The 15,009-nt window shown below is 34.6% G+C and overlaps 1 protein-coding gene across 1 annotated transcript; it reads left to right on the plus strand.

The window, feature by feature from the left end:
- Positions 1–1,193: 1,193 nt before the first annotated feature.
- On the plus strand, positions 1,194–3,053 carry LOTGIDRAFT_164109 (hypothetical protein; the record flags this gene model as incomplete). The annotated part of the gene is made up of 3 exons (XM_009060594.1): positions 1,194–1,243; positions 1,349–1,524; positions 2,578–3,053. 3 exons carry the CDS (start codon positions 1,194–1,196, stop codon positions 3,051–3,053), a joined length of 702 nt encoding a protein of 233 aa, XP_009058842.1.
- Between the last annotated feature and the right edge of the window lie 11,956 nt (positions 3,054–15,009).

A 15,009-nucleotide genomic window follows, 5' to 3' on the forward strand; every position in this document is an offset into this window, starting at 1 on the left:
TAGAGATGTAATAGAAGTCAATGGCAAATCATCATAATGTTAAGTACAAAGCCCAAATACCGCAATATTAGTTCTAAAACTAATGACTGTCAATTGTTATTTCCCTTATCATAAAGATGTTTTGCTCATCTTTTGTCCAAAAATTGTCATGCTAGGTCTAGGCCCTATCTTGGGAACAATATAAGAAAGCAAAACTTCCCCCTCAACATTTTGTATAATGATGATACAAACACAAACAAAAGCATAAATTACTCTGTAAAATGCTGAATTAAATAGGTTAAAAAGCTGGGTACTGAAATTAGTTTTGTCCTTTTCCAAGAAACGTTAGTCAAATTTTTTGTATGTCACTATCAGGCAGTCATTAACTTGCCGATTTGACTTGACATTTGACTAAAAGACCCATGGATTATATCACTCCTAACAGAGATATTTTTAGCTAATCCACAGCACATTGACAATGCACCGTGTTGTTGTTATAATTTATTCGTTTAAAATTGAATAACTGACTTGTTAGTCTTTCATTCAAACCTTTCAAATTTGTCGTCCGGAAACTTGCCTTCACTAACACATGTTGTTTCTCCAAACGATTCTATATTTCATAAAGTGTCTAGAATTAACATGAACTTCGAAACAAACAAATAAATTATGTGAAAACTTAAGTGGAAACATGGTTCACTTTTCAACTCGATTTATGCAACTGTTTGATTTAATTATTTGTTGTATTTGGCTTATTGATATTGATTGTTAAAAATTTTGTGTAATTTCTCAGCATAAATAACTGGCAGTTAATATATATATCATTGAATTCAACCTATTAAAATTTCTTTAATATGAGAAAATTCATACTTTAGTCACTAAAGACTGTTTTCTCATTTCTGACAGCTGCCAGTGGGCATATGTTACCTTGCCTGGCAAGCTATCTTTGTCTGATCTTGATGATACTTAGTGAGTATTTGTCGTTGCAATGAATGTGACCAACTTGGCTAAAACTTCACTTTGTGATATTTTTACCAGTGACCTAAACCAGACTATGTTCTCATTGTAATGTAACATTAATTCTTGATGGATTTAGACTTTTGATGAAATATTTCTTTTTTTCGAGGTATACATGTATAGGCTAAATTCTAACCCAAAATGAACAATGTTTATTTATTGTCTTAAGGAGATGGCTTTGATTCTAGCTGGTGTTTGTTATGTCCCCCCAAGTTTGTATGTGTAGTATATCAAAAAATGGATTTGATTTGTAAGTCTTGCCTCGGAATCTCTTTTAAACAAAACTGTTAATAGGTAAATTTTGCTTACTGTTTGTGCTTTTACTCTAAAAATAATATAACTTCTATAATTCCAGATATAAGGGTAAGAGCTATCGAGCTATAGTAGAGATTTGTAGAGTAAATGGTCAACTAGAAGATTTTTGTCGTCAAATCTGCATCAAACTGGAATGTTGTCCAAATTTGATAAGTCCATATTTTATAGATGACCAATGTCCAGAAAATTGTGCCCAACTGACCAAAACCAAATACAGTAAGTTGCAGGAGTTAATTTGGGTCAATCATATTTAAATTGAATAAGGATACTAGTAGAAAGAAATAACTTCTGGATAGATGAATTTAATGATTACAGAACCATTCAAATGAAAACTATGATTCCCTTATTTTCATTTATTTATATATATATATTCCATTTTTACGGCTAATCCTTATATAAATAGAAAGTAGTGGTGTTCTAATGATTGGGAAAAATACCAGTTTGTCTCAATAATCAATAATTAACTTGTTAATTACGAAGGCATTCACATGATCAAGCAGTCACTTAATAAAGATTATTGGGTCTCACAATTTCCAAAAGGGAGGTATTTCTATGTGTGCCTTTTCATCATTACCAAGACAGCCAAATACTAACCAACAAATTTAAAATTTTCAATGGTTATGTTTCCAAAATAGGGAAAAAGACGATGTTGTTTTTATTTTCCAAATACACAGTGTATTTAATTACATTATTTCTAATTTACAAATAACTGTTTTGAACACAGTTTAGCTAATAATTTTTATACGAAAATATGGCAAGATTGTCAGAATCTACTTATGTCAGTGAGTAAACAAGGAATTTATTTTTAACCTTTTCATTTAATTTGATCCCCAAGCTTTTCTACGTCCTCACACAATCTTAACACTCAAGAATACTTGTTTTATTCATTAGAAACACCAATTAATTAAACAATAAGCATGATAGCATCAATTTGCACATATCCAACTTTAAATTAGACGTCTGTAATTCCTGAATTCTCATGATGCTTAGTTTTTGATGATGTTACTAGTCGCAAAGGGCCTTGCGCGATAAAGCATATTTTGTAATTATAAAACACTTCATTTTGGTGATGCATTCAATTTCATATTCTTTGGTAGTCTGTAAAATTTACAAAATAAACACTGGTTTTTGCAATATTTGGACTAAAATCGTCATCAAATTTTGGTTTAGGACAATTAACAAAGTTTGATTTTGCTTCAAGTTCAAAAATATTATTATAATTACCAATATGAAATAAGTTTGTGACAAGATGTTCATATTTATTTTTAGCATATTATTATGGTAAAAAGAAAAAGAAAGTTGGAAGACCACCAAGTACCTTAACTAGTATGGTTGATGGTAACAAACGGAATAATAAGCTAAGAAAGAAAATCACCATAACAGCTCCACGAACTGGTTCTTTAGAAGGTGATGATGAAGATGACAAAGCTAGTGTAGACAGTGACTCACAAACAGTTGATAGCACTAGTACTGTAGAATCTAAACACAAATCTTTATCAAAACCTGTTAAAGCATCAATGCGTTTAAAGAGAAAGTACATCCATCATTTACCTCCTCCGAGTGAAATGAGAACCCGTGGAGAAAAAAGACCTCGATACAGTTTTGAACGAAGAACACACAAGAAAATTCTTATCTCATCACCATACAGTATGTTAAACCAGAAGACAAAATCTAGTCAATCAGTAAGTTCTGATTTATTTAATTGGATGGAGATTATTCCATATATGCCCTTCATGCACTTTTGATTAATATTCCATATTCCCAATTATACTAAAGTTAGCCTAAAGAAGTCGCTAAATAAAGATTAAAACCTAATAAAAAATGAAACAAAGTTAGGTTTAATTCTAATTTAACTGTTGATCTCACTAGTGTTGAAACAGTTAGTGAAAAGAGTTCAAAAGAAGTGTATGACTGAAGGTTGAATATTTCATACTGGTGATTGTTACTGTACTGCTAAATATTTTTATTCAAAATCAAAGCTGCCAGTGGGCGTATATATTACCTTGCCTGGCAAGCTATCTTATTTGTTTGTATTTGCGTTTTCTTTTCATTGGCTGCGTGTATATTATAGTCCCACTACTAAATAATATCATGTCCGTCGCTCATCGAGGCTACTGTACAATTTATAACTTGTGAGATAGAAACAAAGCGTAAATGATGCAGATTTAGATTATCATTTAGATATTTATTTCATGATTAGAATATTTAATAGGTTTAGGAAAGTTTTACCATTTATAATTTCATTTGTTTGCATTTGCGTTTTCTTTTCATCGGCTGCGTACATATTATGGCTCCACGGCCCATCGACCCGCCGCCCGTCGAGGAATATCATTATAATGTCTGTCGCCCGTCGAGGCTACTGTATAATTTTATAACTGACCCGTCGCCAAAACTCGTGGGTTAGAAACAAAACATAAATGATTCAGTTTTAGATTTTCATTTAGATATTCATTTCATGATTGGAACATTTAATTTAACCATTTACAATTTTATTTGTTTGCATTTGCGTTTTCTTTTCATTGGCTGCGTACATATTTTGGCCCGTCGCCCGTCGAGGCTACTGTACAATTTTATAACTGACCCGTCGCCAAAACACGTGGGTTAGAAACAAAACATAAATGATTCAGTTTTAGACTTTCATGTAGATATTTATTTCATGATTAGAATATAGGTTTAGGAATGTTTAACCATTTACGATTTTATTTGTTTGCTTTTGCGTTTTCTTTTCATTGGCTGCGTACATATTATGGCTTGAAGACCCGTCGCCCATCGAGAAATGTTATCATAATATCCGTCACCCATCGAGGCTGCTGTACAATATTATAACTGACCCGTCGCCAAACTTTGTGCAACAGAGAACAAAGCATAAATGATTCAGTTTTAGATTTTTATTTCACAACAATATTTCCCAGGATTTAATTGTCCTGTATATGTGTGTCATAGCTGCACAACCCGTCGACCGTCGGGGAAAGGGACTCAAAACCCTACTCATCTACAGTTGAGCCATTGCATACAAGTTATGCCATAAGAAACTACGGATGAAATTTTTCGCGACAAACAGTTGGGCAGTGCTCAACCAGCATTTGGCGACAGCCGACGAAATCTAGTTGCTGGCCGATGTTTAAACATCACTAACAATTATCCCACGTCTGTTGCTCTTCGATAATCTCTTTTTCAAACACATATCGTTGTCGCCCGTCGTCAGTAACCCTCAAGATTGGATATAAACCACAGCCTGCTGCGTTTTACTAAGTCAAGGACAATAACTCCAAAACCATTCTTCTGATTGTTACCAAATCAATACCATCAATATAATATATATGCCAATTTTTATTATGATGAAATAAAAACTGTAGCCTTTATCACCTCAATATTGAAGCGTTTTTACTGCGTCAAGGGTAATAACCCCAAAACCGCTCACCCGATTGTCACCAAATTCGAACTTGACCCAGGATCCTAAAGATCGAATGATAACTATATCGTATCTAGAAGCCAAATTTGACACGTTGTACTGAGTCAAGGACAATAACTCCATAACCGTTCATCTGATTGTTACCAAACATGCATGTATACTAAGTTTCATCCAGATTGAATAAAAACTCCTTTGTGTGTACAAGAATTGCGAAAGGACGGATGGAGGGACAGGGGTGAAGGCAATATACATCCACAATTCCATGTGAGCCATATCTGAAACCATATTACTATGAACACCCTTCCACTCTTAAAATGTAAATTTTATCCAATAGTCAAGCCAAAGAACAAAAGAAATTTACCAGTTTTATAGTTAAGATATTTGAAAAACAATAACTGAATATTTTATAAGTATTATTCTACAAACATCTTCATTAGTTGGAAATAGTGTATACTTAATTTTTATTTGTATTATTTTGAAGTATATTATTAACAGATTAAATTTAATTAAAGGTATAACTGTGTTAGCACCTTTTTGTATCAATTATTCTACATCTCATTGTGAGATTTGCTTTGAAGAACTAGATTATTATTGTGTATGCCATATCTGGACGGGTCAACTGTCGCCAAGAATTCATCCGTCGTCCGTTTCATCCCTTTGAAATTCAAAGGTCTGATCAACAGGCGATGGACCTTGAAGCCATGTTATATGAAAAGCTATGGATAAAATTTTCGGCACAGACTGTCAGACAGTGCTCCACCAGCAATATTTGCAACAGACGACGGATGAGATATAAGAGACGGGTCCTTGAAGGTTGTGAACAATATTTTAAAAATGTTTATCGGCATCACTAAGAATATATCCGACATCTGTCGCGCCCTTTGATAATCTCTATTTTAAACATCCATTCGTTGTTGGCCCTAATCGTTCTTCATTACTTGGTTACTGTGGCATCACACTACATATGGCAAAAATATTTAATCTGAAGCGCTAGACATGAAGTTTACATGCCGCTTCTCGATATACGCTTTAAATGACTAAAGAAAAAGAATAATGACTTGCTTTAATTGCATTTCCATAGTATATGGAATAAATTTTCCACGACATAGGCATTAGCCCTTTTCTCATTCTGCAAAATAATGCAATCTTGTATGCATTCGTCTCATTTTTATACGCCCACATGAAATGGGGGGTGTATATTGGCGTCACCCATGTCCATCGGTCGGTCCGTCCACAATTGCTCGTAAACACTCTACAAGACACAATTCTGGATGGATTTAGACAAAACTTGGTATAAGTGTTTGTAATCACCCAACGATGAGTATGAGTTAGTGCCCTTGTTCTTGAAAACGCGTTCAATTTTGAGCCCGTAAACACTCTAGAAGGTACAATTCTTGTTGGATTTTGATCAAACTTTGCGTAACTGTTTGTTATCAACCAAGGATAAACCCTATTGAAAATCAGAAGAATCGAAAAATATTTAGTATGAGTTATTGCCCTTGTTCTTGAAAACGCGTTCAATTTTGAGCTCGTAAACACTCTAGAAGAGACAATTCTTGATGGATTTTGATGAAACTTGGCATGAGTGTTTTTTATCAACCAAGGATAAACCCTATTGAAAATCAGAAGAATCGAAAAATATTTAGTATGATTTATTGCCCTTGTTCTTGAAAACGCGTTCAATTTTAATCTCGTAAACACTCTAGAAGGCACAATTCTTGATGGATTTTGACGAAACTTGGTGTGAGTGTTTGTAATTACCCAAGGATGAACCCTATTAAAAATCAGAAGAATCGAAAAATATTTAGTTATTGCCCTTGTTTTTGAAACGCGTTAAATTTTTAGCTCGTAATCATTCTAGAAGGCACAATTCTTGAGGAATTTTGATGAAACTTGGTGTGAATGTTCGTACTCACCCAAGGATGAACCCTATTGAAAATCAGAAGAATTGAAAAATATTTTGTATGAGTTATTGCCCTTGTTCTTGAAAACGCTTTCAAATTTAGCTCTTAAACACTAAAAGGCATGATTCTTGCTGGATTTTGACAAGACTTGTTGAGTTCAGTCCCGCGCTGAAGATTGAATATTTGCCTTCTAGAGTTTTCATGAATTGAATTGAACATGTTTTCAAGAACAAGGGCAAAACTCATACTCAATATTATTCAGTATCGCTCTAAAGAGTTCAAAAGAAGTCTATGACTGAAGGTTGAATATTTCATACTGGTGATTGTTACTGTACTGCTAAATATTTTTATTCAAAATCAAAGCTGCTAGTGGGCGTATATTACCTTGCCTGCCAATCTATCTTTAAAAAAAATAGTGACTGACAAAATAAGATACGTAGCGTGATTTCGTGCTAAAAGTCACTGAAACAACATAAGAATATGGCCCACTTTGTGTTCCATAGAAATTTCTGCTGACATGGAATCCGCTAGTTGATTACATGACTTCATTCATTGGACTACATTCTAGCAGACGACACTTGGAATTCTGATTACTGCTTGGGATTATAAAAAAATGGTGACGTTTGGTAATAACTGAAATCCACCAATTTTATACGCCCATTGACGTATATTGACTAGGAATAAAAGAATGTTTGTCAATTAATAAAGACCAAGTTTGATGAAATCCAGAAAGAAATAAGAAATTTGGTAATGCGCATGCACACAACAAAAATTCGATATTTTCATCGAATTTATAATTGGATTATACACATACATACCAAGTTTGATTAAATTCGAATAAGAAATAAGAAAGTTGGTAATGCGCATGCGCACAACGCAAATTCTATATTTCCATCAAATTTAGAATTGGATTATACACATACATACCAAGTTTGGTGAAATTCGGATCAGAAATAATAAAGTTGGTAATGTGCATGCGCACAACAAAAATTCAATATTTCCATCAAATTTAGAATTGGATTATTTATACATACCAAGTTTGATGAAAATTGGATAAGAAAATTGGCAATGCGCATGCGCACTACGCAAATTCGATAATTCCATCAAATTTAGAATTTGATTATACACATTCATACCAAGTTTGGTGAAAATCAGATAAGAAATAAGAAAGTTGGTAATGTGCATGCGCACAACTCAAATTCGATAATTCCATCAAATTTTGAATTTGATTATACACATACATACCAAGTTTGATGAAATTCGGATAATAAAGAAGAAAGTTGACAATGCACATGCGCACTACGCAAATTCGATAATTCCATCAAATTTAGAATTTGATTATACACATACATACCAAGTTTGGTGAAAATCGGATAAGAAATAAGAAAGTTGGCAATGCGCATGCGCACTACGCAAATTCGATACATCCATCAAATTTTGAATTTGATTATACACATACATACCAAGTTTGATGAAAATTGGATAAGAAATGAGAAAGTTGTTAAATTAAGTGGAGGTATATCTTCAATATGCTGCCGTGAGCTTAAACTACAGTATAACATGATTCAATCCACCCGAGAGCTTATTATGTATATACCTTAACTGGACATAGAACATTTTTAAGAAATATAAAAGGGAGCGTGTCTTTAAAACGACTTAAAATTTGATTTCTGTTGGGGTTGACAGCCAGGTTAATCTAATTAGCCGATTTATCTAATAATAACCCCATGTTAAGTGAATCGAGTTTTGAATTTGCATGTAAGGCATGCATGTTATATATCATTGGAAAGCGCAGGATCTCAGCATTTTCAATCTGACAGAATTATTGTTCTACCTCTAATAGGGCACATGTGAGGATGCTTTAAAGATGTAGAATCAACTTTCAGTGACACCTATAAAACCGAAACCACACGTCGAACACAAAAAATATTAGCATCATGTAAAAGCTGAAGTCAATAGTGAACATTAATGTAAATATCAATGTCATCCGAGTCCCAAGTTCCTTTGATAGACGCGTTCAAGGTTTTAAGGAAATTGCAACATTTCTTTTAATGTGACTCTGACATCATCGAATGCCACATGAATTGAAACCATTTATTAAGTGGATTAATAATCTGAAAGTGGTATGGCGCTAAATCAATTAGAGTTTGAGATACAGCACTGCAAAAATGCCAAATTGACCATATTTAGACCCCTATAAAATCAGAGGTTGTTGTTTGACCCCAAAGGTCAAAGGTCATGAGAAGGTCAAGGACAGCCTTTATCACCATGGTCAATATACAGGTCATCAAAGGTCAAGGTCATGAGTTATAAGCCTTCAAACTTTGAAAAAAAACATCAGGTCGTACAAAAAAGGCAAAACTGAAAATCAAAATTATGCTTCCCATTTTTTGTAGACAGACATTAAACGTATCGTATGACACAAAAGTTACGCAAATCGGATGATAAATGGCCTCTGAATAGCAATTTCTGGAAAATTAGGCAAATCAAAATGGCGGCCTACATGTTACTTCCAGTGCGATTTTTTTTAGTTTAATAAGTTTGTATTAAGACTGGTAATATAATGCATATGTTATTTTTGAGTGATACCACCGGAAGTACCAACATTGAAACTGGAAGTGATAATTTTTTTGAATGTGTGCTTTTATTCCACTATGCTGGCAGTCTACACCATGTGAGTTTCAAGTCAATCCACCAAATAACAACCGAAATAGTATTTTCCGATTAATTACGGCAAAAAAAAGTAAAGAACAAATTTTCGAAAATCAAAAATTTTCAACTACTATCATTTGTCCTTTGTTACAAGAAATACGATGCAGAAAACCCGATCAAAATCGGTTGATAAACACGCCCTCTAGAGTCCATTTTCCGTTTGTTGCAACTTTGCGTAATGTTGCTCAGAAAATTTTCGTTTTACATGTAAGCTGGGATTAGCCATGAGTTACGAAACGCCACGAAGTCCGTTTTCTCATACCTGTTGCCGTTTCCGATAAAACCGGCCTGCCGGAAACGCCCTGCAATAAATCTTTAATGACAAGGGTGAAAATTAGGCCAAAGGCCTCTTTACAATTTTGCCCGGTGAAATTATAACATGAAAATGATAAAAAATACCTTTACAAATGAAAGAAATACTAATAAAGCATCCAAGGGATCCAATCTGTCCCGGAAAACCTGTTTTCTCAGAAAAGCAGCAGCTGGATCCTCTTCCTCAATAATTTCAAGGACATCCATGGCACAATATTCTTGTTAATGTTAAATGAAAGCAAAAGCAAATTCGACAGTGCAGGGCCCCGTTTCTCAAAAAATCGTATGATTTAAGATTAAACTTACGATTGTCTTAAGTTTACGATTACATGCGTTTCTCAAAGGCTATCGTAAGTGTCACCAATACACTTGCGATAAAAATTGTCGTACGATCGAGATGTTAAACTAAGCATGCGCAATACCGACTTAAAAGCATATGACAAACTGTCTCTTGAAGGCGAGGCGACAAGGAAATCGAATGAAAAATCAAGAAGATTTTTTTCATCAAAGAGGTAACTGAAAATATATCTATGGTAAAATGGAAATCTTCATCATTATTATTAAAAGCGAACAATAAAGCTAAATTTTAGAATAAAGCTATTGAAAGTAGTCCGTAGGCAGATTCGCCCCCTCGGACGTAAATCTGGCTGTAGGCCTATTTTGGCAAGACCATTTTCCTAGGGACGATTTTACGGACGCGGCGAAATTGTCCATTGCAATTCAAAGTGTTGAGAAATTTTGATTTCCACAGTCCATGAAACTTAATGATGACATTATTACTGTTTTGACGTCATCGTCAAAGCGAAAAAAATGGTGGCTTTCAACTGAGATGAAAGCGAAAAACGAGAAGGTGGTCAATGCCACTTGACAATTTCTTGCTCAGTCAAAGACACTTATGGATCAAATCTGATGTCGAATATTCCTTTTTTTCCCATTAAATACAGTTATTTATTGTGAAAAAAGACCATTTGTCTCTACCACCTGACCACTCGTAAGTTTACACCAGTAAACTAACAATAATTTTGATCTTACGATTTTTTGAGAAATGCCATTTACGATTAAATCTACACTTACAACCTACGATTGATCATAAGATTTTTTGAGAAACGGGGCCCAGAAACTCTGTAGATTCATAGACTTGACTCTGTATGGCCGTAAGGATTGAATGAACTCAACCCAGGAGGTTTCAAAATTGCTAAAAATTAGTGTACAGTAAAAACTGTATTAAGAGACTACGCATGGGAAAATTCAAAAACGGTCTGTTACTGTAGGTGGTCTCTTATGAGAGAATTGAGTCGGCTGAAACAATTTCATTCATTTCCTTTATTTCATTCTATGTATTAGAAATATACAAAATAACAATATAACATTTAGATATTATTTACATTTTTTTAATTAGGAAATCTTGTATAGAAGTTTGTCGGTTACTTATATTAATTTTTTTATTAACTGTCATATCTTTTGAATCCATAATTGTATGCAGCATCCATAACCTAACTCTGAATTTTCCTCTAAGGTAATTGCAGTTTCATTTACACTTGCACTTGTGTCAATAAATTCGACGCCGAAAATGTATCATTTCCCAGATCAGTTGCGAATTTCAAAGCCTTGGCCTTTAACAATGGTCCATTTACTACGGCATTCCGGGCTCGACAATCTTTAAAAAACTCCCAAGTTAATTTGTTGATTTCTTCATTGCCGGTGAACCGCTTCACAGGTTTCTGATCGGGAGAAACATTGCTTTCAAAATCCTCCATAATTTCTGCATTACGCTTCAGAATTCCCTGAATTTGGGTCTTACCAACACCTATTTCAATTTGTCGACCACTTTTCCCAAGTTGATGACCTTGACCCTTTCATTTAATTTTAAAACTTTACGTGAGGCTTCGACATTTTGAAAATGAATGGGTCTTGCTTATCTGCCTTTTTATATCGATAATAGACTGACATAAATCATTAACAAGCTATAAAATACTTAAACCGATTAGCGATAATCTCACCGATGTGTGAAACAACTGGATGTTAAATCAAGGGAGTTAATAAGTGTCATGGTCGCTTAATTGACTCAATATGGACTCACTCCACTAATTCATTTGCCATCTTTTCCCATGTTAAAACACGAAATTCAACCTTCTATAACTTTTTCCAGAAATCTCGTTGAAAGCTTTCCAATATGTCGAATGAAAGCCTGGCCAATTCTCAATGTCTACTAAAGAATTCATTATATGATGACCATGAAAATTTTGAGCTACTAAAATTGAAAGTAGACTACTACCGGTTATACTCATCCGCTAGAGTTTGGCACTTTTCATTCAAAAACGACTATTTTTAGAATTAGCCTTCCGCCTTTAGGTCTCTCATCATCTCACCAAATCTGATAGATAATGCAATTTCAGACATCAAATTCCAAATCTAGACCAAATTTTACCCAAAAATAGGCATGCAAAAACCCCAAAAGGGAGAGAGAAAGAAGATTTCTAAAAATAGCCTGGACTACAATCATTTGCATAAAATATTTTAGTGGAGTGAGTACTATATATGTAGCTAATTTTTTTTTTCTTGCTTTAATTTGTTCTATAACATCTGTGGAACAACCTGACCAAAAATTATGCAAATAAACCTAAAAGTAAACCAGTGGTAGTGTTTTTACTTTTGCCCCCTCTTTCGTATAATAAGCTATAAATGTACTGTATAAGCTTGTATACGTACAATTCTGAATTGGTCAGAACTTTTTTATTTATGAAGATAATTCAATTCTGTAAAAAGATTAAGGAACGTTGACCAAAACCAAGCCTGAATAACATAAATTACACAGAATAAGGGTTAAATTTATTACGTCACATTTACTTCGCACATAATTCAGCCTGTTTCTACTTCAAAAACCACAGTACTTCTTAAATTAATGACAATTGCAGAAATAGAAATAACATGGAACCAAATGTTTTCAAGAATGAATCTTAAAAGACCATATATCCATTAGGTAGTGTGTTAAAGTTACAATCATTACATAACTCATTAAGGTTTATGATCCCTAAACCCCAGAAACCAAAATCAGTCCACATAGTAAATAGAAATAAATGATTTCTCTGTGTATTCATTCTGTCTTCAATATATCATTCTGCTGATATTGTCACCTCCCTCAAGTCTCAAAATAATATATATTTAGCAAAAATGAGAAATTCACTCATTTCCATTCAAAACTCTTAATATGAAAGGCGACAGAAAAAGAAAAAGTTCACATTTTTTACCTGGTTATGTAAAGAAAGTTAGTGAGGTGACACAAACTGACTACGACTATGATCTTCCATCTACCTCTGCAGTGTATGAAGACCAAGAATTGAGCTATGTGAATATTGAACTAGACTCTCCAGGTAGTCACAGGGTTTTACGACCAAGGCCTGAAAAAAAAGAAAGCAGTTTTGATCAAAATGAAATCTCAGGCAACAGGATAATCAATGTGGAAAAAATGGTAGAAATGTGGAATATAGCCATTCAGACTCATGCAGACGAAGAGGCCAAGGTGTGTGCAGTACCACAATTTAAGATCAACACAGAAGAAAAATGGGGAATTGCCTAATGCCTAAATTGTGGATACATCTCTCCTGTGGTAAAATTATACAAGGAAATCACGACTGGCAAAAGAGGTAGGAAAGCGGCTGCAGTAAACATCAACTTGCCTTTAGGCAATTCAAGGACTAGGCTTCTACAGGCAGATTTAGATATTCCCCCACCAGCTGAAAGTGGTATGTCCAAGTTATCCAATTATGTGAGTTCAAAGACAACTGACTTGAACAATGAAAGCATGAGAACTAAGTTGGAAGAGGTGAAAAATGTCAATAGACGAAGAGGTGCTTCCAACCCTAACGTGATAAATGTGGTTTTGGATGGCCGGTACAATTGTCTGACCATAGGACACAGCAAGAAACCCGGAGCATCCCAATCAATCGGCATTGCTTGTGAGACAAACACCGATAAGAAATATATCATAAGTGCTGTGTTGCAAAATAAACTTTGATGGACTGGAGCGTGGCTAAGAAACACAGGCATTACTGTCAACTGTCCAGGACACGAGGGATGCTCCTTTATCTGAGTGGTCTGTAGTGGCGGTCACAGCAACAACTGGTGGAATCGATCCATGTCTCTAGCTTCAAACAACTTAACGAGTCTGGAAATGAATGACAATGATAAGTTTCTGTTAAATGAACTTTTGAAAATAAGATTAAGTGAGGAAGCCATTGACAAAACCCGTTATAAGACTGACACTCAAAAATGTGAGTCAATAAATCGATCCATAAACATTTCGCTTCCAAAGAGTGTCAAATATGGAAGAAATGCTATGGGGCGGCTATCATCGACTATTCTAAGATCAAATATTGGGATAAAGGAGGCAACACAGACAAAAGCAGAGTTTTTAGGGGCAAAATTGTCCCCTAAGAGTTTACAAGCACTAAGCAGTAGACAGAAAAAATCAGTGTTCCATAGAGATTATGAAACAAGACCAGAAGTTAAGAGAAGAAAGCTTCTCGCTCGAGGAAGAAATATCCATGAATTTGCAAAATATAAAAAATTCAATTCAACTGACAGTGGGTACAGAAAAGGACAATTAGACAAAATTTTACCTAGTGCTTTGCAGCAGTTGGATGATGATCATTCTTATTCACATTCGCAATGATATTTAAATGTATAATTTGCCTTGAAATGAAGTAAAAAGAAAAATCAGTCTTTTTCATAATAACGTGTTCTCTTTTATACTACAACTCCAAAATCTGGCAACAGAAGTGTCAAAGCCAGCACTAAACTAACCCTAACCATTCCTCGACACTTGAAAAAGGATAATATTTCGAAAACCGGTTCGTGTCAAGTTTTGTTTTACTTGTTATAATTTTTCACATCATTGTTAGCGTTATTTATCACCTAAATATATATTTTTTTGCATTTTTCATCTTGCTTTATATATCCCCAAACCCAGTTTGACTTATTTGCATAATTTGATCCCAACATTTTCACGCTAGCATATACAGTTTCCTCCTGTTACATCCGCTGTACATTCCCTTCTAACCCCAAGTTATTTTCATTATGCTCCCCAACTACAACAACCACTGGCAAGAAGCCAGAAATAGAAACATTAATCGTCAACCAAACCAATATCACATACCCTACAACGGCCCTGTCTTCCATCGACCTCTACCACCTACCAATCGCCGTCCACCAACCAACCCATCCAGCTATATCCCACCCCATGGCCGACCTACCTACAACACAGCCTACCAATCAAGAGGTAACCATCGACCTGACCAACAACAGAAACGACTACCAGCCCACCGACGCCAACCAGTCCCCACTCATAAGGAGGAAGAACCC

Source organism: Lottia gigantea (assembly GCF_000327385.1).
Source record: "Lottia gigantea unplaced genomic scaffold LOTGIsca_43, whole genome shotgun sequence".
NCBI classification, from domain to species: Eukaryota; Metazoa; Mollusca; class Gastropoda; family Lottiidae; genus Lottia; species Lottia gigantea.